Source organism: Camarhynchus parvulus, chromosome 1 (assembly GCF_901933205.1).
Source record: "Camarhynchus parvulus chromosome 1, STF_HiC, whole genome shotgun sequence".
In the NCBI taxonomy this organism is placed as follows: Eukaryota; Metazoa; Chordata; class Aves; order Passeriformes; family Thraupidae; genus Camarhynchus; species Camarhynchus parvulus.
In genome coordinates, this window is record NC_044571.1 from 67,632,154 (window position 1) to 67,656,499 (window position 24,346).

At 36.5% G+C, this 24,346-nt stretch overlaps 1 protein-coding gene across 5 annotated transcripts in view; it reads right to left on the bottom strand.

Moving 5' to 3' along the window:
• Positions 1-3,706: 3,706 nt before the first annotated feature.
• Positions 3,707-24,346, bottom strand: part of PDS5B (PDS5 cohesin associated factor B) — a 99,924-nt gene continuing 79,284 nt past the window's right edge. For 2 of the 5 annotated variants that reach the window (XM_030952955.1, XM_030952988.1), the window contains 11 exons: positions 22,987-23,191; positions 18,740-18,854; positions 18,256-18,388; positions 17,341-17,460; positions 16,952-17,014; positions 14,595-14,740; positions 12,375-12,480; positions 8,594-9,036; positions 8,401-8,502; positions 5,416-5,557; positions 3,707-4,590 (listed from right to left, as the gene is read on the bottom strand). In XM_030952955.1, coding sequence (XP_030808815.1) covers positions 4,555-4,590; positions 5,416-5,557; positions 8,401-8,502; positions 8,594-9,036; positions 12,375-12,480; positions 14,595-14,740; positions 16,952-17,014; positions 17,341-17,460; positions 18,256-18,388; positions 18,740-18,854; positions 22,987-23,191 — 1,611 coding nt within the window. In that variant the 3' untranslated portion in view covers positions 3,707-4,554. The remainder of the gene's footprint in view (positions 4,591-5,415; positions 5,558-8,400; positions 8,503-8,593; positions 9,037-12,374; positions 12,481-14,594; positions 14,741-16,951; positions 17,015-17,340; positions 17,461-18,255; positions 18,389-18,739; positions 18,855-22,986; positions 23,192-24,346) is intronic. The other 3 variants (XM_030952965.1, XM_030952980.1, XM_030952973.1) reach the window with 3 other exon arrangements.

Sequence of the window (24,346 nt, forward strand, 5' to 3'; positions counted from 1 at the left end):
ACCACTGCTTTGATTTGCAAAATACTGCATTTCTTTGTGTCTACATATGTGAGGTAGGATACAAGTATGGGAAACACAGCTAGCCAAGTCAAACACCTTATGTTATCCATCCTTCAAAGAACCTGTAATTCCAACACACTGCATCATTACTGATATACCTATTTGCAGGGGTAGAAATCTGTATTTAGAGGCTTTCTTTCTTCTTACGTCGATATGATGCTGCTGTTTCAAAAAGAGTATACAATATAGATCTTCATTACAGAAATGAAAGTGCTACTAAAAACCACATCATGGCTGTACTGAGGTACTAAAAAAATGCAAGCATGAAATGTTTTCCTACTGTACACACTGTACAAGACCATGTTTATCCTGCCCACACAAATACAGAGGCACTTGGGGGCCACTGAAGAGACTGGATCTTTTAGACAGCAGAATCTGATGAATTTTAAAGCAAATTGGGTGGAAGTTTTTTGTCTGTATTTCTTTACCAATTGCCAACATTCAGCTTCTTACTTTTCCATGATCAAAAAAATAGCAGAAGCTGTATTGTACGCAATGAGGGCATCCTGAGGATGTGGGGCAAACCTACTGACACGTCAGGAAGTTTGCTTGTCTGTGGAAAAGAAATCATTTCAGCCAGTTTTAGGATATTACACCTAAGTTAGTAAACATCTTTTGTAAAGGTAACATCCAACAAAGATGCAAAGACTGGAATGGCAACCTGTGAGCGCAACAGGAAAAAAGAATGCATGCAGATTCTTCTACTCCTCCTGATGGATGACTGGTCTTGGTCAAGTGAATTTTATCATTTTGGTCATTACATAACCATCAGAGCAGCAGTATGGCCATCTAGAACTCATCTTAGTCATGTGTGTTTGCAGACATGAGGCCTTGATCAAAACACAGTGGCATACCTGAATGTGTCTCTTTAAAAAAGTATTCGTAAAATATGTACTGCGCCTGCTTGGATGAGGCAGAGATGTACCCATCTCTACATATATTTATATCTATATTCTAATATATATATTCAAACACAGGCAAGTCTGTAAAATTATTCCATCCACAAACTCAGAATTTTGCTTATTGCTGGTGTCCTGTTTTAAGATCTTCGTATCCTCTGTGTGCACAACTGTGAGAATATTCAAACAACATTCTTGATTTGTACTTGTATTTGCACAGGATGACTGCATTTAAGAATTAACTCCACAGACTGACAGGGATAAGTATGAATGATAAGTAAACTTGCAGGATCCAAAACCTACTGTGTGTATTCACAAAAGCAGACTTGGATAATCTGTCAAAACCTACACACGCAAAAAAAAGCAGCAAAACTGCACACACCCCTCTCATGTTTGGTGGTGCCTTTTCTAGAGTATCAGATGACAAATGCTATGCCAGAATAATGTATTTAGGATTCAAGACTTAAGTTTTTTGCAAGTTACTCACAAACTGAGCATATTCATTTTTGGTGAAAATGTCTTTAATATTAGTATATTTTTGTAAACTAATATTTTTGTTCACAGAGATCCAAATGTCAAAACAGCAAGTGTCAAAATATTTGAAAAGGGTTCAATTTTGCTAGAAAATAAAGTCAATTGGCAGAGTCAAGTATAGTTAATACAGAATCCTGATTATCTGAGGTGAAACAAGTATAGTCACATTAGAACCTTCAAACACTTTCATGTTTCCTTCCTATTAGTGGGTCAGCTAGCCCTAAATATTCATTATCTCAGTCTGTGACAGGTAAAAAACCACCATGCTTCTGGAATCAGTGAATTATTTTTAAACACTAGTATAAAGATTAAAATCCCTGTTTGGATTTTGCACATGAACTACAGATCACTGAAAGTTTCCTGTTGCACTGCAGCAAAAAAAGGAAATGTAACAAAATATTTATTTGCTGCACCATACAGCAAGATACTTTGGTAATCTCACAAAAATGTCATACTGGAACTTGTTACAGTGAGTTCAATTTGATCTTTTAATGTAATACAGTACATTTTTATAAACTTAACATTATCATTGCAGAAGAGCATGCTAACTGAATGTTAGCAATTTATCTTTTATACATAATTATAATCTACTGTAGCTATGTACGCAGATCTCAAAATGTTAGTACATAAAATATTCATTTTCTTTATATGAGATGAGAATGAACTTAGAAGAGGTTTGAATACAAGAATGACATATTTGCTGTGCCTATTTCTCAAGAAATAATGATTTACACATTATTACCCAAGAAATCAACATTTAAATTGCAAAATTATAGTTTAAATTTACAATAAACATTATGATCAGTAATGGTGCATCAATATTCCATGAAGTTTAACCTAACCATGTTTATGCACATAAAGCCTCAAGAGTCTGCAGCGGTTTCAGCATTACTTTTTCATATTTTTGTATAAAATTGACTTAAAGGTACATCTTCCATAAATGTTTTCAGTGCAATTCTGTCAAAGAGGAAAATACAAAGCTAGCTTTCAATCATTTTATACCATAAAAAACCCTCAACAACTTGCATTTGCACTGCTGAAGCATAAGTAAGCCAGTCCGTTGTGCCAACTATTTCAAAGTCAATTCAAATCAACCATAACTGCCTTTCTAGTCAGCATTTCCCCCGTATCTATAGGTATAAATGTTGAAAAGCTGAACACTGGAAGAGGGGAAAAATTAAGATGAGGCAGAATAATCTAATTGTTTATAATATTTTTTCCTAGTGGTACCAAAAAAATGAATAATGAAAGAATTCTAAGGGTTGCTTGTTTTATTAGTGATTTTACAGTTTGGAAATCGGTGAATTTCTGGTTTAGTATTATCCTTTCCTATAATCTTTACAGGCAACCTTGCAACAATAACTTATTTATTGATGGATTATGTGAAAATGCTCCATTATTCAATGAAATAAAATTTTCTAAGGTTAGAAATTTATTTTTCATGTGTTGTCAACTGTGGGGAACCAGAGGGAGAACAGCACCTGAAATTATGATGTGTGCTTGGCTAAGCAGAGTATAGTAACTGATATATTTTGGTTCAAAGACAGTTTGTAAACTGTTAAACTGTATACAGGATACTGCTCTATGTATTTTGTTTCTTTTGTTGTTTTTTTTTTTTTTACAGATTATAACAAAAAAAAAACCCAAAAAACAAACCCCCCCCAAAAAAAACCCACAAAAAAACCAAAAAAACCCCAAAAAACATAAACCAACCTCTCTCTATTGTAGCAAAATAAAAATGGAGCTTCATTCAAATCTTGAATACCTTGACCGTAATAACTGACAGCTGGTTATTCAACAAAAAACTTAGCTCTTCATACCAAAAAAATTTGGCTCAAAAAACAAAAACAAAACAGAAAGGTACAATAAACTCTCAATAAAAGGATCTCTCATGAGGCAACCTACCATATACTACTGCTAGATACGAGTTTCAAAAAAAACATTACATCCCATTTTCAGCACATTTTTCATAAACATGCAACTTCACTATAAAATACAAAACACTTGGCTCTCAAGAACAGCTTTATAAAGACACACTGCATCAATAAAATTTCTCTTTGTGATTAACTTTACATTGTAATAAGAACTGTATTTTCACTAATGTTTATATATCAGATTTCATATTATAATGTAGTAATAATTTGCTCTTTGTGAACATCATGTTCAGAAGGAAATATCTATACACATTAACATACTAGACTATTAAAAACTCAGTTACAGAATTTTATTGATACAGTAGATTAATAAAAACTGATAGGGGATGATAAAATGGGTAGGGTATTCAGTACATTATTTAATAACACACTTTTAAAATTAAAGTATTTTAAATCCTTTTTTGAATTTTCAATGCCACTACAAGTCCAGAAAAGTCTGGCATCAATACTGAGGTGTAAAACAAAACTTCTTTCAAAATCTGCATCTCTTGCATTATTCTATCCAATATTGTTCAACTGTAAAAGAAAGTAATTTAGCACCTCTGATGATAGGTAGGTGCCTGAAGGTAAACACTAGGTTATATTCATGAAGGAAACAAAGACTGTTTTTTCTTCTTCTTCTTCTCCTTGACAAATAGTGGCAAAAGAATGTGGCACTATTTGTTCAACTGACTTGTTTTTCACAGTTAAATGTCAACAAGAGTACAAATACGAACACTGACAGATATTGCTTGAGATCAATTTTCAACAAACTCTGTTCTTTTTTTAAATCAATCGATCCAATAAACAGTGGGGTACTGTCAGTTTAAAGCCGCAGATAAAAGCTATACAAGCACTTTATAAGTCAGAAACATTAAAAAAAGAACTATTTACAGTTTTCTTCTTTAGTTCATATGTCTACAAAGCCAGCGCACATTACACTTCACAAAAATCCACAGTTAATGATATCAACATGTGTGTGGCTAAAGCTTGTGACCTAGGGACTGCAAATGCAGGGGCAGTAAAATAGGTTTTGTCTTCTCTTCAGCAACCCCATTTGTGCACTAACAGCTTCATTCAGTCTCAAGCTTTATATTAAAAGCATTCTTCAAAGCTTTCACCTGGAAGGTTGGTAACTACATGCTCACTCATCGTCTTTCCCTTTTGGAAGTTCTGCGACGGACCTATTTGGAGAAAAGATATTTTAAACGTTTTTTACAGAAAAATTTTGAAAAATTCAAGAACAAATACATTTCATAATGGAAAAAATGCTCAGGCTCACTCAATAATGTTTGAGTATCCATATGCAGTGTCATTCATTACTCATTTTGTCACAAGTACAAGTCTCAGTCAATGATCAACTTCATTTACTGAGCCTGCATCCTTAATGGAATTCACAACAATGCCGTTTCCTTTCTCAGGGTTTTCATACCCTCAAATGCTCCAACCATCAGATTTATCCAAAAGTGTGAAGGCATTCTCAGTTTTAGTGTGACTACTAACATTGTCAATGTATTTGTATGAAATAAAGATAAAAGTGAACTCATTTTAACATATGCTGGTAAGAGGAAGAGATCAGTTTAGGATTCTGTTCCAAAACTCCACGCTTATTTTCCAGTACTATTCATTCTGTGTGTCTGTTTTGTATAAAGAAGCTTTATTCATTATTAAAATCTAGATGAGAAGAATTGCAGGAGTTACCTGGAAAATAATTCCCATTAGATGTTACACAATTCTGGCATACAGATAGGAAAGGCTACACAGGACAGAAACTTCAAGATACTTGATAAAAAATTATATTTTCTAAGAAATGCAGCTTCTCTAGGGACACTACAGTGCAGCTCCACTACACAACAGTGGCAGATGAAAACCACCCCATTCATTTTAAAGGAGGATGGTTAAGTTCTAAAAACAAGAAGTCAGTCTAAGAAGAGAGGCTATTGTCTGATCATCAATACACAGAGAACCCCACGAAGACTCACAAAGAAAAGCTCAGGCATTTCTCTTACATTGATTGTGGAAACTTCCTCTTCTTCCATTACTTCTTCCTGGGGAATATCATCACTGACAGGTGAACCACTCTGAAACACATCCATCTCTTCACTGGACTCATTCTCTTTACTGGCTGCTTGTTTGGAACGCCCTGCACGGCTACAATGAGAAGAAAAATAAAGATTAGCTTCACAGCACCCGTACATATGCAGTATGTATGTATAATCTGTATAACAGCGCAAACACAAAACCAGCAGCCTTACCATTTCATGTTATATAATGCTGCTGTCTTCTACACCTGTCTAGTTCATCCATGCACAGAACTGAAGTGAAACTAGGAGGTTGGACAACATCATTTGAAAACAAAATTGTTCCATAATAGAGGCCCAGGAGCACAAAGTTGAACAATTTTGCCTCTACAGACGTGGCAGATTTTTCTCTTCAGTGCCATGACACAGGCCAAAATAGGTTGACACAACACTAACCAGTGGATAGGAAAAGCCAAACAGCCAGAGACTGAATATTGTTTGTTAGTTTTCTCTCTATTCAATTTCATGAACAGATGTACACTACTTCTCCAAGACTTCTTACACAACAAATCTGAATAACTGCATCTATGTTTCTTCAGACCTAGAAGAACCCATATTGCTACCCATGAAATTAACACCTAAAATGCAAATCCTCCAAGCTATCTTAGGGCTAACCAGTGTAACAATACCTTAATCAGGATAATCAAGAACAATCAGTCAACAATATCTTAAATTGTCTATGTTGGCTATGGGATTTGTGCCACAAGCAGAAAGCACCCATTTGCTTAAAATGAGAATTAGCCAATACTCCTTGCCTTTAAAAAAAGTCAACTATAAATGTATCCAAAACTCCACAGTTGCACCCACAATGCAGTAGAACAATTCAGAATCAAATCGCTGAATCATCCCATTTACTGCAGGCGCAGCCTTGGTGCACCCAAAGTTGGTGACGTTTTGGCTGAAATGAAACCAGAAACTCAGTTCCAGGCACACAACAGACAGACTTCAATCTCCAGTGGGGGCACAGATCCAAAACAACCATACTCTGATGCCATCACATCATGAAAGTGGTAGGAATTTTCAATCCTGAGAACCACTAAAATTCAGACAAAATAAAATCTCTCAATTACATAGCAATTAAAGTATTTCCAAACCAACCAACTTGCCATCCCTTAACACAAATTAGCCCAACTCAAGTCCTCCAAGACTGGTAGAAGCAACAGAATTGAAAAGGAAGCAGACACAAAAATAAGTCTGTTCACGTGTGCCAATTGGTAACCCAATTTGCTATCAGAAATAGGTTATACACTACCACCCACAGGATACATTATCACCTCATACATAAAATCCCAAATTCTTATGCCAAATCCACTCCCAAGGAGCACAGAAAGCTTTAAGCATTTGGTATAAATATATTTATCTTGCAGAACACAATGCTGGCTCAGTCTATCAACTTCCTTCCGTGAAAACTGATGTAGATGAGGGAGAAAGGTTTGACTACAATGCACTTTGAAGACTGAGAAATGGCTACTGTCTCACCTTTTTCTTGCAGATTTGGAAAAAGAACAGTCAAAATATGGGTGGTCTGATAAAACAAACAAACACAACCCACTTTTTATTTTTTAAATGAAATCTAGAATAGATCCAACAACTTTGAACCCTGACAGCTGACAGGAACAATGTACATACACGTGAATGAGAGCTATGCTTGTTACTGATTGTGGGTAGTGATATAGTTTACTGTCAGCTTAAAATGGAGTAAATAAACATACCAACTTCACAGAGAAGAGTTATGCCTTTTACTAAATATTGAAATGTTTGACAAACGCCACATAGCACATCACCCAACAATAACTTGTTGGTTTGTCTTCCCTGCATGGCAGTAGCAGTTTCCAGCTCTTGTTCTACTGCACGTGTAGTAGCGACTTCTGGAGTAAGCAGCCAGTGTTGGTCCTGTGTTTCTGGTTACAGAGTAAAGGAGAAGCACAGGTCTGACCTGAGGCAGGGAAACTGGAAAGGTCAGGATGTGTTGCATGCAATATGCCAGATCATGTGATCCAGAGTGAGCCCAGAATTTGAAATGTGGGTACAAGCTTGTTCAGGCAAGGTTCTCCTGTAGGGAAGATCCCTGGTATAAGACAAGTCAGTACACTACACTGCCAGAGGAAGAGCAATGTGATGCTAAGCCCATAAGCCAGAAAGACAACAGAGACATACAACAGCGTCAGACAGTAGATGTCCCCAAGTAGTGTCCCGAGGAATTTATATCAGGTTTTAGAAAAGTAAATATTCTCCATGAGCTGCAGTTTGAGACAAGTGGTCAAATAACCCCTTGTGCACCTCTGCTTACATATTATTATCTGTATATGTACAGAAAAGTACAGATACCTGTATTTTCCTATAGCAGGCACAAAAAAATGAAGCTAGCCAATGACAAGTTTACCTTCATTTGGGAACTTAATGCACTTCAGAATTTTCAGAAGCTACTACCCCTCACTGATCACAACACATCTTTTCCGCATGAAAATTATTTAAGTGGATAGTAAGAAGGCCACAAATTAGAAAGTGAACATTAATTTAAGGAGAATCAGAATAAACTTAATTCTCCACAATTCTGTTTCACCATAGTAACAATTTGATTCTTCCCTGCTATCTGAAACAAACAAGGCCACTTTCCTCTCCCTTAAGTCCTAATAATGCCCTATCTTCAAGGCCTCTGTATGCTTTGACTTTTCTCCTGAAAAAGCAAAGCTACACACATGCTACCTGAGCACATTAAAATTACTTACAGCCTCCTGCTCTGTTGTGAGATGCCCTAGGAGAAGCAGCTAAGGAAAACATTTTAGAAATAACAATAGCAATTTATTCTCTTAACTGTCAACTACAGCATTCTGAAGTATTTTCAGTAAAGGTTTGCTTGGGGGCACAGAGGCATTACTTAATTTTCACTAAACACAGATTTAGAGGACTTACACTTTTTTTTGCTGTGCTGGTGGTGTTTGTGATGACCTTCCTCGTCTTTTCTGTGGCGTAGACTGTGCTGATTCAACTGTACTAGTTTCAGATGGTTCTGCTCTGTTTTGAGGAAGACCCAAATTGCAAAGCATCAAATTATAACTAATGTCCAAAGACAAAAAACACACAGCTTATAAGAAGATGGACTTACCTCTGCTGTGTTCTTTTTGACGTCCTATTTTGCCTGCCTTTTGGTTTTTGTTCAATGTTTTCAGTTTGCCTTTCTTCCTCCTCCTCCTCCTCTTCCACTGCAGCTGCTGGTGGTTGTTTTTTTTTGCTCCTTTTTGATGCCTTTGCCACTGGTTCTTCCTTTGGTGTTGCCCCATTATTTGTTCTGGTAGGGCGTCCTCTTCTCCCTTTCTTTGGTGGACTATTCTGTTCATCTTCACTTTCTATCACATCTTCTTTTAGCCTTTTTTCCTCTTGCCATTGTGTTTCATCAGCTTCTGATACAACTGCAGGTCTCTTCCTTCCCCGTTGACTACCTCTAAGCTTCTGCTCTTGACCCACTTTATTCAGGTCATCTATGCTTAGCTTTTCTTCTGAATCTGTGATAGTGGCTTTCTTCCTTCCTCTAGGCTTCTCCATCTCTGACTGAAAAGGCAAGATTGCACCATTAAATTAAAAAATTAAGCTGCCATATTAAACAGTCACATGTAGAAGCTTCCTCCAACAAGACAGTCTTAAAATTACACAAGTTGTCTCAGATTGTTTACCATATTCATTTCAAAAACATTTGCAAAAATATAAACACACACCTACATATAAAATACCCGACAATGGGGAAAGATTATTTGAAAGGTGAGTAGTTAAAACCCTGAAGTGTGTAAGGCCTTCCTCATTTGTAGTCTCTGTTGTGTCCAACACAGTAGGACAGAACATCCATAACCGCATTTCTATCTAACAGGAAAACAGAAAGAGAAGATGGGAATTGCCAGCTTGTGCCTTCAGCTCTTGTTGTGAGCTGCAGGGTGCTTATGCCTGACTCCTGTGCTGGCACTGGCAAGGCACTAGTACAGTGGGCAAACTGACTTTACAACCGTAGAAGGAAGCACAGGAATTAGTGTTAGCTGCCAAATCACTATTGTCAGAGCTGTACCAACATTTGCTCTGAGCAATAAACAACCCACCCAAGCCTTAAAATAAACAGTTTGGGTCAGAAGGGGCCTCTGAAGATCATCTCATTCCAACCTGCCATCTCAACCATCCTGCCGTGGGCAGGGACGCCTTTACTAGACCAGGTTGTTCAAAGCCCCATCCAACCTGGCCCTGAACATTTCCAATGATGGGCCATCCACAACTCATCTGGGCAACCTGTTCCAATGTCCCACCACCCTCACTGTAAACAATCCCTTTCTTATGTCCAATCTAAACCTCACCTCTTTCAGTTTAAGACTTGTCTTTGTCCCATTACTACAGGACAAGTCAAAAGTATTTCTCCATCTTTCTTACATGCCCCTGTCATATTGGAAGGTCACAATAAGGTCTTCCCAGAGCCTTCTCTGCTTCAAGCTGAACAATCCCAAGTCTCCCAGCCTTTCCTCTTAGCAGAGGTGTTCCAGCCCTCTGATCATTCTTGTGGCATTTCTCTGGACCTGCTCTAACAGCTCCATGTCTGTCTTCCAATGGGGACCTAGAGCTGGACACAGCACTCCAGATGAGGGTCCCAAGAGACATCGAGAATCCCCTCCTTGCCCCCACTGGCCACTCTCCTTTTGATCAGCCCAGGACATGGTTGGCTTTCTGGGCTGTGAGCACACGTGGCTGGCTCATGTCTCATTTCTCATACACAAGTGACCCTGAGAGTCCTTCTCTGCAGGGCTGCTCTCAATCCCTTCATCCCTCAGCCCGTATGGATACTGAGAATTGCCTGAAGCCAGGTGCAGGACCTTACACTTGGAGCTCTTGAACCTCCTGATGTTCCCCTGGGCCCAATCCTCAAACCTGTCAAGGTTCCACTGGATGGCAGCCCTTCCCTCTACATATCAACAAAGGTAGAACGCCTTCTGAATCATAAGGTTTGAAAATATATTAATAGAAACTATTCTTTTTTCTCTCCACGCTCTAGTTCTCTAAAGAGCACAGTAAAGAGCCATAAACAGTGATTTCAATAATCAGCTACTATATTGCCCCAACCAACCCTCAGAAAAATAAAAGCAGAAAACATTACCTATCCACCATTTCATGGGTGACTTTTTCATTTCACATAATGAAATTATCCAAAAGTCCAAATATTTACACTATTTCTGTTTCATACCAATGTTTGTTTCATAGTAACACTACTGTATTTCAACACATTTATTAGTATTTGCCACATTGAAATTTCATCTACATAATCAGAGATACATCATTTAAAACCTAAATGAAGATTTTTTTCCCTGTACATCTGCCTTGTCACATAAGATACAGGTCGGCTTACATATTCATTCATGTCTCCATTTTAACCAAAAACTTTTTTCAAGAAAAGCAGGAAGAAAATCTAGGAAGAATATGAGGGTAAAAAGGAAAAAAAATAACCCTAGAAGAAAATAAGAAAAATGTTTGAACAATGATGACATCTCCTGTCAGCTAATTTCTTCAGTGACATTCTCATTACTCCCCACTTTATTTGCTTTTGCAGATGCACATCTATCACTGCAACTCCTCTGAGCCAGTAAGTAACTGCTGCCAATTTTCAAAGTAAAGTTTGTCCCTGGGGCTAAACAGTGTCTCACAGCCTTAGAACTAAGGTGTTAATCTGTTAATCTAAGGTGTTAATCTAGACAAATATCCTGAAGAGCAATACCTTTAGAACATCAACCTTCTGCTACCCAATGAAAATCCTGCTTCTCAGGTAATCCTTGCTCTAATCTGCTCCCCATCTCCAAAAACCCAAAAATTAGTTCTGAATCCATGATCTTGAGCAACTCACTTACAGATTTGAAGTGGAATGATGCTCTCAAAAGTATCCAAGACACTGACCTATATTTGCTTTATCACTGACCTTTCTCAATAGTTACCAGATCAAACTAATGCTTCTAAACATGGACTGCATGCAGGAGCTGTCTGGACTCTCAGACTTTAGGGTTTACAGAAGAGTTTTGGGGTTTTTTTTGACAAGAGATTCCAGATTTTTCTTATTTAGTTATAAACTGATTTGCTTTTCCCATAGTATATGATAGTTATGTATACTTCAAGACAAACAAAAGTACAGGAATTTTTACTTAACAGTAACTTATGTCCCAAGCAACCCAGAAAAATGCACCAGAATGACATAATGAGAGAGAAGAGAAATGTCAGAGACAGTAAAAAGAAATAAAGCAGCAGTGACATCAGATACAGGACATCTTTAATGCAGCCTAGAAAATCCAATTCTAGCAAATCTGATCTTATTACTTTCTCATGCATATCCCAAATACTACAAAATTTACAGACTGTCAACTGCTATTAAGGCACAAAGAAGTGAAACTTACTAGTGGTAAGGGAAATTCTTATTATTTTATTTGACCTGCTTTTAGAATTACAATACAATTATAATTTTCTTCAGTGGTTTATTTTCCTGTACTCTGATACCGGTATAAATACTGCTTAAGGTAATACTTAGCCTGCTTACAACTTCTTTTACATATTAAAGTACTACATCTGAGTGAGATGTTTTACATCCTCATTAGGAACCTTTCTTATTAATGAAATATATATATATATATATATATAAAGCCAAAGCCTCTGTAAGCTCAGGGACATGATTTCATGGTGGACTTTACTCTTCTGAGTTAACGGCTGGACTTGATGACCTTTAAAGGTCTTTTGCAACCTATATGATTCTATGAGAAACAGAACTTTTTTTCATATCCAACTCTAAACACATTTTCCAGTAGTTTAAAATATAAGCTCAGTTTCAACATATTTTTTAAATTATCTCAAATATCAACACATTAATCTTAACAGCTCACCCTTACAAGATCAGAGTCGTCCCTTTTGTCAGTTTTCTTTCCTGGTAAGGGTGAAGCCAGTGTGAATTCTTCATTTTCACTGTGGTCCATTTCAGTACTGTCAAGCCTAGGATGAATAAACATGTATTTCCCTTATTATTATAATACATTGGCCAATCATTAAAAAAAAAAAAACCAATTTTCATTTAAAAGATCTATTAATAAACCAAGAACAATTTGGCAGAAGTAACCTTTTGCTGTGGGTACTACTATAGATATCAAGTATCACAAGCCACACCATCTAAGTCTCAAGACAAATGTCTGGATCAAAACCACATTCAATTTTCATTTTTTCACCGGGAAAGATAAGCAGCCCTTTTAAACAGAAGAGTGTGAGTTGCAAGAGTAAATCTGTGTTTGCATACAATTGCCTACACTTTCCTATAGCCATCGAAGATTCTCACAGACAGACCAGCCAAAGAACACACATCTTCCTGTGGTGAGGTTTAGGCAATAAAACAGCAGTTCAAATTTCCCTCTGCTTTTTGCAGCAGTAATTTCATTTTTATTTCAGTTTCTGCAAATGTAAGCATGGACAATAATGCCTCCTGCATATGTAAAACACTGAGACCCACAGATAAAAGGTAATGCACAGAAGCCAATACACAAGTCATTTCATTTCATCTGCAGAAGCAAGATTTTTAAATCTTACCAGTGCACGTTTTTTAATGAAAAGAAATATGCTGCATGTGGAAATGAAAAGTGGTATTCAAATACACAAACTCAACTCCCTGGCCTGGGCACTGCATAGTGAGTGAAAGACGTTCTCTCACTCCTACAGGTGTACAATCTGTATTAACTGGGATGTAATGGGAAGCTCAGGTTTTATACATCCTCTCAAAAGATGCAAATCTGTCTGTACATATTCAGACATACTAAACTGGAAATATCATGCATCCTGAATCCTTCCCATCTCTTTTTGTCTTTGGCATCTCCACCCAAAACACTAATCCCTTAAACTTAAGTGAATTGAGAGATCATGAAGATGACAGAACATGTTATGCTGTGAGTGCAGCATTTTTTAAAATTTGATCTCAGATTTGTTTTGCTGGATATAGAGAAGAATCTGGAGTCCTAGAACCTGTCATTAGCCAGTAATACAGTGCAGCATGTGAACCTGCATGACTTGTATGAAATAAGCCTTTCTGCAGACTTTCCAATGGAGAAATATTTATTGTAAAACACTGCACTACATTTAAAATTAATATTATATATTTAATAGTCACAGAAGTACCAAATGAGAAGTCTTAAATTCAAACATAACATTTCCTAAGTCTTGAAAGAATGTGAAACAGTAGAAAGAATACAAATAGCGGAGGCTATACAATCTCTCACTGCCCATGAAAAAAAAAACAAACCAGTGACAATATAACTTTCAGTTAAAAGAAAAAAATGAATGTAAGAAACATAAACTGATGAATAACCTACAAAACTGACACAAAATAAGCCATAATTTTAAAGACAGATAACTAGAAGATGACTTATGTAGCATTACAATGCACTCACTTCTCCATCACAAAACTATCCTAAAATCCAAAAATATTCGTCTGCAAAGTCCAGTAAAGTGCAGGACTTGTGGAGGAAGTCATGCAGGACCACTACAATGGTCTACCAGTTCTCCCTGGGTGGGATGTATTTGTAGCATTACAGCCAGGTTCCCAGGGACTGCAGCTGTGTGTACACACACATACCTGTGTACATACATACGTGGGGGGGGCACACAGCTATCTACCTAAAACACACCCCAAAAAACCCCAATTCTGCCCTCAAAAAATTAAAACATATGAGGCTTTCCTTTTCTCCTTCAGCCAATTCTGGATGTAATTTTGTAATTTGATTCTGGGGTTTGGGGGTTTTTTGTTTTGTTTTTGTGGGGATTTTTTGTTTGGTTTTTTTTTGTTTTGTGATGTTTTGGAGTTTTTTTTGTTTGGTTTTTGTTTGTTTGTTTGTTTTTGGTGGGGTTTTGTTTGGTTGGTTTTTGTTGTTTTTGTTTTTTTAAGAAAATTTATTTCTGGAGTTAGAAAGCCATACTCATGGCTTCAGTTATACCAATGTGGTATGTAAGTTTACTTCAATGTAAGATAAAAGAATTCTGTCTTTTACTTAGAAAACATTATAGAAGTATTCAAAGTTTCCATTACAAATATTTGAAATATCAAAGATCCTTTGTTGTCTACCAACCTCCCTTTGATCCTTCCTGGAGAGCTTGGATTTGAACTGCTGCTGGCATTGCTTACAGTTTCCATTCGTGAAGATTTGGATTGAGACTGCTTGCCTGCTGACGAAAGAGGCTTATTAACTGCTCCAAGAACATTGGCTGCTTTGGGCTGAAACCAAAAATATATTTCCTTTATTTTAAGCTACACGTTCAGATATTGTTAACATGTACTATGCTTAAAATAGTCACAGATTTCACTTTCTGCAATCATTATGTTAATTTTAACACAAAGTGATAAACATTTTCATATGAAGGCTACAACAGACACCAGAAGGAAGCTGAGGGAGCTGCAATCAAATAAGTAGCTGCCATCAAAGCTGGTATTCTTCTCTCTAGCCTTAGATTCTGTCCTCCTCTCATTGGTAGTGCTGTGTGCTCACTGGACCATGCAGTCAGGCACTGCATCACTCTGTGTGCCATTTGCTTTCTGCTGATTTATCTACCTGAACCAGCTCCCTATCTGCATCAGAAAAGCACCTGGCGCAGCAAAGCAGAAATAGCAGCACAAGGGCCCTTTCAGCAAAGGAGACATTGCTGGCAACCACATTAGTCTCAACTGGGTATAAATGAGAATCTCAAAAGCCAACTACCATGGAGAAAATTCTGATATTTCTTGCACAGATTTAAAAATGTTAGGCTTTTATTAATTCAGGATCAGGTTATTAATTTAACTGGATTATCTTTCAGACTTGCCAAATGCCTCCAGCTCATACTAACTTTTGAGAGAGCTGAAAGAGTTCAATTATTCCTAAAGAGAATGCCAAACACCCATGTACAAAAATTTTGAGTTAAAGACCATTCCCTGCATCTCTCATTATCCATCTTCTCCTTCAATATTAGATTCTAACTATGTCTGCAGTTAGTGACAGCTACAAAAAGTTCAACATGCATATCATATCAGCCTTGGGTGTTTCTTTTTTCAGAGCTAGAGACCATGGAGGTTCTGGTTATACTTTTATAGCCAGAGGGAATTTTACAGTTAGAAAGATTCATTCTGCACTGAGCACAAAAAAAAAAGAAATAGCATATGCTTTCCAAAAATAAACCTTGGAGAACTAAATCCAGCTTAACAATTTACTTTTATTAGTTTAGAACTAAATGTTAATCAGTGTATGCTGAAAGAGCTCAAAAGCAAAGAGCATTTCAAATTCACACTGAACTGGACTTCCTGCTGAGGAGGGACTAAGAGGGCATGCACAAAGAGCTCTTCCCTTCCACAGAATCTACACTCAAGGCCTTCCTGCCCTCAGTGCTATCTGTTTATATCCACTCCACTAACATTCACCCAAGCCAGTCTTCCACTCACAAAAAGAAGACTACCCAGACCAACTTTCATTTCATGCTCCTCTTGTGATAGTGAAGAAACTGAAAATTTTTGTGGTCAAATACACCTCTCCTGTTTGTTACAAAGTGTCAAAACAACACAAGAAGAGCTAGAGTACTCAGTGCTAGAAATTTAGAATAATATAAAAGTTAACTTAGGATTCAAAAGAATTTCAATGATGATCTATTCTAATCCATAAATGTTGACTTTCAATTTCTCAAAGAGAAATCTGCTTCTTTCCTAGCTTGCACTCCTCCCTTATTATTAAGTTACTATCTGACAGCTAATGCTTCATTAGCAGAGTTGAGGGTAATGAAGATTTCTTTCTTTCACAAGGTAACAAATTAATGTTCTTTGTCATCTAGAACAGGATGCATTAATCCAGATGAAAACCACAGTTTGTCACTTCCTTTACCAGATATTAATTTTATCCTAAAGAGTACCTGGGTTTAGTTTTAGTGAAGAAAGAACACTGCCATTCAATAGAATGCATATTCTGAAGGAACAAATTAACAGAACTATAGATCAGTCAGCTATCTTGTAAGATACTGTAAAATGGTATTCAGCTTTGCCAAAGATTAATGATGTGATTTTTAAAATTATTTGTTAGAGTTTTCCATAGCTGCCACTTTGTATGCAACACTGTAGTCTTCTGCAGTCTAAAAAGGTTAACCATTTTGTCAACTTGACAAATATTATGGGTTATATTGGGGTGGTTTTGGATCCTCTCCTTCTAAAGGCAACAGGCTTTGCCTATTGTTGCCACCACCCAGTATAGACAGCAGCTGTTTTCCTTTTACCCGTCTCCTTCTCTATACCTAGAAACAATCGGTTCTCTTAAACATAGCGTTTAATTAGTTCCATGCTAGTGTTCTTCAAAAAACAAAACAACCAAAAAACCCACAAAGAAAGCAAACAAAACTGTCACTCCAAAAAAAAAGACAAACCAGAACACAAACACGGCACAAAACCTCAACGCCCCCCTACCATACCTACCTTTCCAGGGGTGAAAAAAGACTTCATTTCCGGAGGAAGATAATTTTTGGTGTTACTGAAATTCTGTAAAAAAAGGAGGTGGGGCCAATTACAGCAATAATCAGCAAACAAGAGGTAAACATTCTGGAGATTGCACTGAAAGACTTAATTTAGATCATTGATGCTTTTGAATTTTTAAACTAGAACAGTAATATGGGAGCAGGGGGGAACAGAAATTGGTGTGTACACATATATATATTTATGAAAATATACACACATACATTTTCAACTACAATGTAAGAGGGAGAAGTCTGGAGTTACAAGAAATATTTAAGAAAAACAACTGTGAATTACAACCAGCAAATATTTAAACAGGCTTATCTCAAGAAAAATTAAATGCCAAAGTGTACCTTGTCAGGTTGAGTAAAATATCTGGCTGGAAGTACAGGGTCTTTAGGGGATTCCAAACTGTATGTTGTACTCTTTGACATAATGATATTCATTGCCACATCACAGACTGTATATAGTTTCTGTAAATAATAAAATTTAAAAACCAGTTCATTGAAAATCTTGACAAAAGCCAGGGTATCTTTCATGCACAGGACCACAAGAAATCACAGTTCAAAAGCAATCATATTAAATATTTAACACTAGCCTGGATCCTAAACAGTGTCTCTCAGGATACTGAAATACAGATGGTAAAAGCAAAAACATTGTGAGTCTAACAGTTGAAGACTGATGGTTTTCATGGTCTTTCTGCACTCAAAAGTAATGCTTGCCATAGTTTCTAAGACAAAATTAATCAAATGAGCACACACATCCCAACCACCCACTACCCAAAACACATTTCTGTGGAAAAAGCAGAAAAGGGACAAAACTGGACATGATGTGATGCTAAAACCACAAAAAAAAGGGTTTGATACATGCACTACACAATACCAGTGATTTCGAATGTATTTTTGTTCCTCTATTAAATTTACACTTTCACTGTAGAAATGAAATAATAAAAAGCACTTTAGTGGATGATTTAAACAGTAAATTTTATAGTTTGTATCTATTTAAAGTTAGTGTTTAGTAATCTTACTGAGACAGAAACAGAAGAACTGAAAACTATTATGACTCCCTTGCAAATGTGCAAGAATTACTGAAGCACAGGAAAATAACTGCTATCTAAACTAAAATAAATATAATCATTACAGTAAGTATCTTTTCATACTTACAATTCTATTGAAAGACATTTTGAAGTTAGTGTATAAGCAAAAAGCAACTCCTTCACATTAGCAGGCCAGAATTAAATGCAATTTCCAATAAAAAGTATCACCTACTTCATTCATTTTTTGATCATCCGGTCCTTGAGCATCCTTAGTCTGTTTGATATTTTCTACCATTTTTCTGATAAAGGCATGACTGTTGTTTTCATTTTTAGCCATTAATATTTCCAGTATGAACCACAGACACCTACAGGAGAAATACAGTATCCCACATGAACCAAAGTACAAAAGAAATTCCTTTATAAAGCACATTTGAGAACATGATTAAGTCCAGCTTTTACTAGTATTATGAATTTGAACCAGTCTAACTCTGAGAAAACAGTTCTTTTGGCAAAAGGAAATGAAGATGAGCAGAAGGTGAAGGGTTTCTCTATAAAATATCACAAAGCGCTAAAAAAGCACCAATACTATTTCTCTCAATACTTTACACAAGTAACTGGCATCATTATGCACACTGGACTGTGTAACAGGGTGCAACAACGAATTAAAATCCCACTTAGCATAACGTTAGAAATAACACTATTAAATGTGGTCTTACTCTTTAATGTCCTTGAGTTGTTCGATGTCCTGGACTTTGACATAATCTGGGTCATGAGCTAGAAGATGGATAGTATAAGGAACAACATACTCGGGTAGAAGTGACAACAGTTTCTCTGAAAAGCAGAAGAAAGATGCATTAAAAAACTACATACCAAGAAGTATGCTTTTCTACCAAAGAGGAGAGGGCAAATCTTGAGGTCAGCATGCATTAAGGTACAAACACATGTGAGCCTATCATTTCTCTATGATGTTTCATTTCATGGCTGATGTGCACATGTTTCAGGTGTGCAACAATTAAGATTTTAAGTATCTCTAACTCAGGGCTGCTTGTTTTCTAGCTACCTTGAGATATACAGCTCCAGTTACCTCCTACTCCCAATCCTTTCCTCAGTTCAAAGCCTGTATTCTGAAGGACTTTGAAAAGCAGACATGAGGATGGATCACAAAATCCATGTTGACTGCAAGATGTGAGACCAGCACAACTACAGGATAAGCTGTGACTATTTCTTTGGACACTGAAGTGTGCAGCCTTGCCGTCAAGAGAACAAAGGTTTTCTGCAGGGATTTTGCAGTCAAATTGACACAATGTCTGTTTCCAGAGGAGTGAGAGGTCACATGAAAGCTGTAACAAAGTAGTAGTGCACTGAGTTTGAAAGGCTCAATCCCATCTAAACAGAGCAGCACAACTCTACTGTGACATTTAAAGCATTCAAAGTATTTTCTAGCATTCTGAGACTTTTGGAATCCTAAGCAGGACCGCAAGGAAGTCTTTCCTCCATCATGACAGTCTGAAGGCCTATCTCCCTTGGGGATTCAAAAAGGAAGGGTTGCTGCCAATGGCCTTCTCAGAGTTATGATCACAAAATACATGTTATGTAAGGTAACAAACTCCCTGACCCAACCAACACCATGCAGCGTGAACTGCAGCACCTCAGAGATCATCTCCCAAGGAGCATGGCCAACAGATGGACAAGTTGTACACCAAAAGTAAAAAAAAAACATTTTTCAGCAAACATCCGCACTGCTGACTTTAGCCTGATGCCTCAGTGAAGCCAGAGAACACACAGCACACCTAAGTTACTAAACCTGCACCCTGTGCAACAGGCAAGACAATGGTCAAAAGAAGGCATCCTGCTATTCCATGTATATTGCTATGGCACAAGCATCTGATCTTTAGTGCTCATGGCAAATGCAATATCATAGTATTGACATGACTTGAATGTACATGTGAAGCGAAGAGGGAAATTCCCAGCTCAGTTTTTGAAAAGTCACATTTTGTGATAGTAAGTGCATGACCAAGTCTGGAAAATCTTCTTTCAGTAAACTTTTGCCTATACCATATTCAGTTATGAATAAGTCCAAACATCTGTAAATCATTATATGCACTAATATTATTTGGAAACTAGTTAAAAATACATTAGAACACTAACAGTTTTACCTCTATTATATGTATTCATATGACATGTGCTTGACAAATATTGTGCACATCAAACAAAATACACCATTATTGCAGATTTTACAAAACTAACAAAGTAACTGCCATGCATACGTCAAGTCTTAACCTATACCCTTCTTAGAGATCTGTATAAATAGGAGTAATGCACAGTCTACATAAGATATATATAATCTATAAAATCACCCAATGTCTTCCTATTTCAAGCCATATTTATGTAATTGAAATCCAGCATACTTTAAAAAGCAGTTTTCAGTGTGTTTCAATTGACACTGCACTATTAACTTTAAAAACATCCTTTTTCTTTTCAAGCACTGTCCTGCATTTTAGCCAGCAGCTGTTCACATTACTAAACAAAAAAAAAAAAAAAAAGATAGCAGGGAAGCAAAAGAATATAATTAAAACTTCAGAACACTAGCAAAATTGGCTTGCCTGAGATATGCCCCAGACAAACCAAACCACTATTATTTGTACTAATTAGCAACTTCAATAGAATGCTAATCAAGAGCTCATAAACTCAGTTTTTCAGTAACTTCCTGCCTTGGACAATTTCTCATATAATTATAACAATAATTCCAACTGGGTCTGGAAAATAAAATGAACTAGTTCCAGACAAAACAGGGAAAGAAAAAGTATTGATACATATTATATTTAACCCTGTCATGACAAAAAACAGTAGGAAAAAAAAATAGAACTTTTATCTAATGAAAGAAGACCCTAGCTGAAAGGTAGGGTGCCTTTCCTACCAGCACACAAAACTACAACGTGCCAAAACCCTTCACAAGAGTCCTTTATGAACTTTTAGGAAGAACACTCGTTTAAAAAAAATTAATCTTTACTCTTGTAGTTCTTCTGCTTACTGACTTTCAAGTAAAAGCCCATCATGGGAACATAAAAATTCCTATGCAAGACACGTCTCTACCCAGATGAAACTAGTAAAAGATACACAATCAAAATAAGTCTCTTCTTGAGTGGCTTCCACTCCGAATAGAATTTAGAGAATTTAAGAGGGCTGAGAATAATTTCTGCCAGCCTATAAAAGGCCAGCCTGGAAGAAAGAGGTGTTTTACTGTCGGGTACCAGTCCTTAGAAAGTTTTCCTCAGGCAGGGGGGAAACAGAAATTTACCATATTTTCAACAAAAGCTGAAATCCCCCCAAAATATCCAAGAGATATCCTCCTCACCTGTATGAAGTTTTTGAGACAAAACGTATCACAAAAGCACACATTTATAGATTCAGACAAATAGGTGGAATAAGGAACGATGCAGATTTCCAGAGGAGGTACTGCCGTCATTACCACCCTGAGTTACCGCATTGTCAGCACAGAGAGTGGCAGAGGGAGACACACATTTAAATATTGTGTTATATCCAGAAATGAGCACTGGCTGAACTGCTGCAATATGGATATTTTAGGATACAAACAGTTCAAGATATTTTATTTGCTGAAAGCTCAGACTGGTAAATCTGAATGGCACGAAGTTAAGATTGTAATTCTCAAAAAATCCTGCAATCTATATTTAATCCAGACTCCCCATTCATTATAACATATGTCGAATCAAAGGCATCATGCAATTATTTCAGCAAGAAAATAATTTATCAGGTGCACTTTGAGGTCCTACAGGATAAAGAAAATCACACACACCTAGGTTCCTCAATTTCTTCCAGAGATTTTTGATAGTAACTTTGCAGCATCTGTTTCAAACACATGATAATTCTTATGCTTTCTGTCTACATACGTAAAAAGAGATTTCAACTTTCAAGAGTAATAGTCTTAAAATTACTTAGAGGTGTTTGTTCTATTTATTTTTTATCTTTTACATGTTATTGAGTGGGAGAAAAGTACCACTTTTTTCTTTAACTCTAATTAATGATACATAAAAGGATCTGTCTGTAGACTTACTCTCTGATCAGTCTAAGGGGACTGTGAAAGACTGACTGATATAACTAATATAAAGTGATTCATAAACATAGAAGGAAGTCAGTTATCTGACAGCATCTCTGAGATGAGATTCACAAAACAGGTCTGGTTTAGGCTAAAAGGATGGAAAAATCCCCTTCACTTCACAAAAGTCAAACCATCAGTAATCTTTCAAAGAAATAAAACTTTCAAAACCTCTCATTCAAAAATGCTATAGCTCTTCATAAAGGCCTACTTTTTCCTATGACCCTGTACCAGCATTGCAATACTGTATGTCTGTAGCTTTAAGTCAAAAAGACTGACTTAATAAAAGAAAAATAGCTGACATGAGTCCATAATAACTTCCAAAGCATTCTCACGATCAACCACTGGCACTGAGAAGAAAGCATTGCATCAACTCATCCTGAAGTGCCAACAAATATAGCCCTTTGCAGGAATAACACAAGATGCTATTCAATACAGCAGTGCAAGGACAGTCTATTTAGTACAGCATTTATGTATTCAAGTTACTTATTAGTAATTGCTGAAGTAAAATTAATCATTGTCACTTCACTTAGAACATTATTAACATTATTAAGTTCAAATAGCACACATAATTGCCTTGGAAAATTACTTCACTTCCAATATATTTAGGCATAAGCATTTGCACATTTTTAACAGAACCCAAAGACCTCAGCAGTGACCTGTTAAAAAAAATCAAAATAAAACCTGGACAAAAGAAAACCTGAAACTTTCAGTTTTCATCAGATACCTCTAAATCAAATCTACAGTCATTCTGTGTATAAAAACAGACAACTACCAATGTTTTCAGTCTACTCACATTTATATTTGAACTACAACACCTGTAGCAAAAAGTGACTTCTATTCTCTTACCACTAACTGCTGCATGTTGCTTCAGATATTCCCTTCTGACATTTATGTTCTTCACAAGGCACTGCCTAGCATGAGCTCTTCTCTCTTTCACAGGATCTTTTGCACACAGTGCACAAATAGCCATATATTCTAGTGGCAGCCGTAGTCTAGAAAGGCCTTTGTGAAGTTTCTGAGCAAATATTTGTCTCACTTGGTAACATTCATCCTATTAAAAAAAAAAAAAAAAAGGCAAAACCAAAAAAGATAACTGTAAACTTTTATTAAAGCAATATAAACTGAAAAACAAAGCACGAAAGCTCAGGTAAATATGCTAAAACCAATTAGACCTTGAAGCCACTGAAACATAGGAATTGCAAGAATTTTTTTAAATACCAAGTCAGAGCAATTTCATTGAATTAATCAGCTGAAGCTTCCTTTAAGCTCAAAAGCAGAGCTAAGGTTCAAAAATTGTGCAGGAAGATATCATACTCAGGACTCAAGGCCTAATTTAGCATAGCAGTAAGGCATGGAGTTACTGAAATTGTTCACAGTTGAGTCACTTGCTTTGTAGAGTCAATGTCAAAGATCTGCACAAAAACATTTTATCCACCAGTAACCACCACCATGTCAATTTTGCTGCTATAATTTCACACATTTTCATCAAGACATTAATATTAAAAACTGAATAAAATTCAACAGAATTACCAGACAAGGTGAAACACCAAAGAGAGTTCCAAGCATTTCCATTATACTGTGGAAACCTATGCACTACAATTGACCATGGAAGAGAATTATCTGTGTTTAACAGCTGCCAAACAACACGAAGTAAAACAATATGAAGGCAGCAAATGTAGTTCTACAGCTTATTAAGCAATGTGTTCCCAAAAAAGGCATGAAGTTTAAATTTTTTTTTGTATGAAAATAACCTAAATATACTATTTAAGACATGACAAACCATTTCCTAACACAGGACAAGGAAGCTTAACAGAAACACGTGTAGAAAAGACTTTGAAGAAAACATACAGAAAAGCTTAAGGTAAACAAGATCACCAAAATAGCTTGGCACATTTAACCTGCCAAAAAAAGGTCAAGAGGAAAGATTTATATCTAAATACAAAGAAAAAATGTTAACAGAAGTAAGCAGCTATTTTAGTCAAATGGCAGCTTTGAAGTCAGAAAGGATTGAAGAGGGTTTTCAGTTATCAGTCAACTGGAAGTGCAGAGCCAAAACCTAGGCACTGGAAACACTGGCTCTGCTAGATTTGCAAATGGCATCTAAAGAGATCACATATAAAAAAAAAAATCTTCCCTCTGCCTCCACCAAAAATGAAATTGAGAAGAAACTTTTTTCAACCAAGCCCCATTTTCTCCTTCCTGTGCT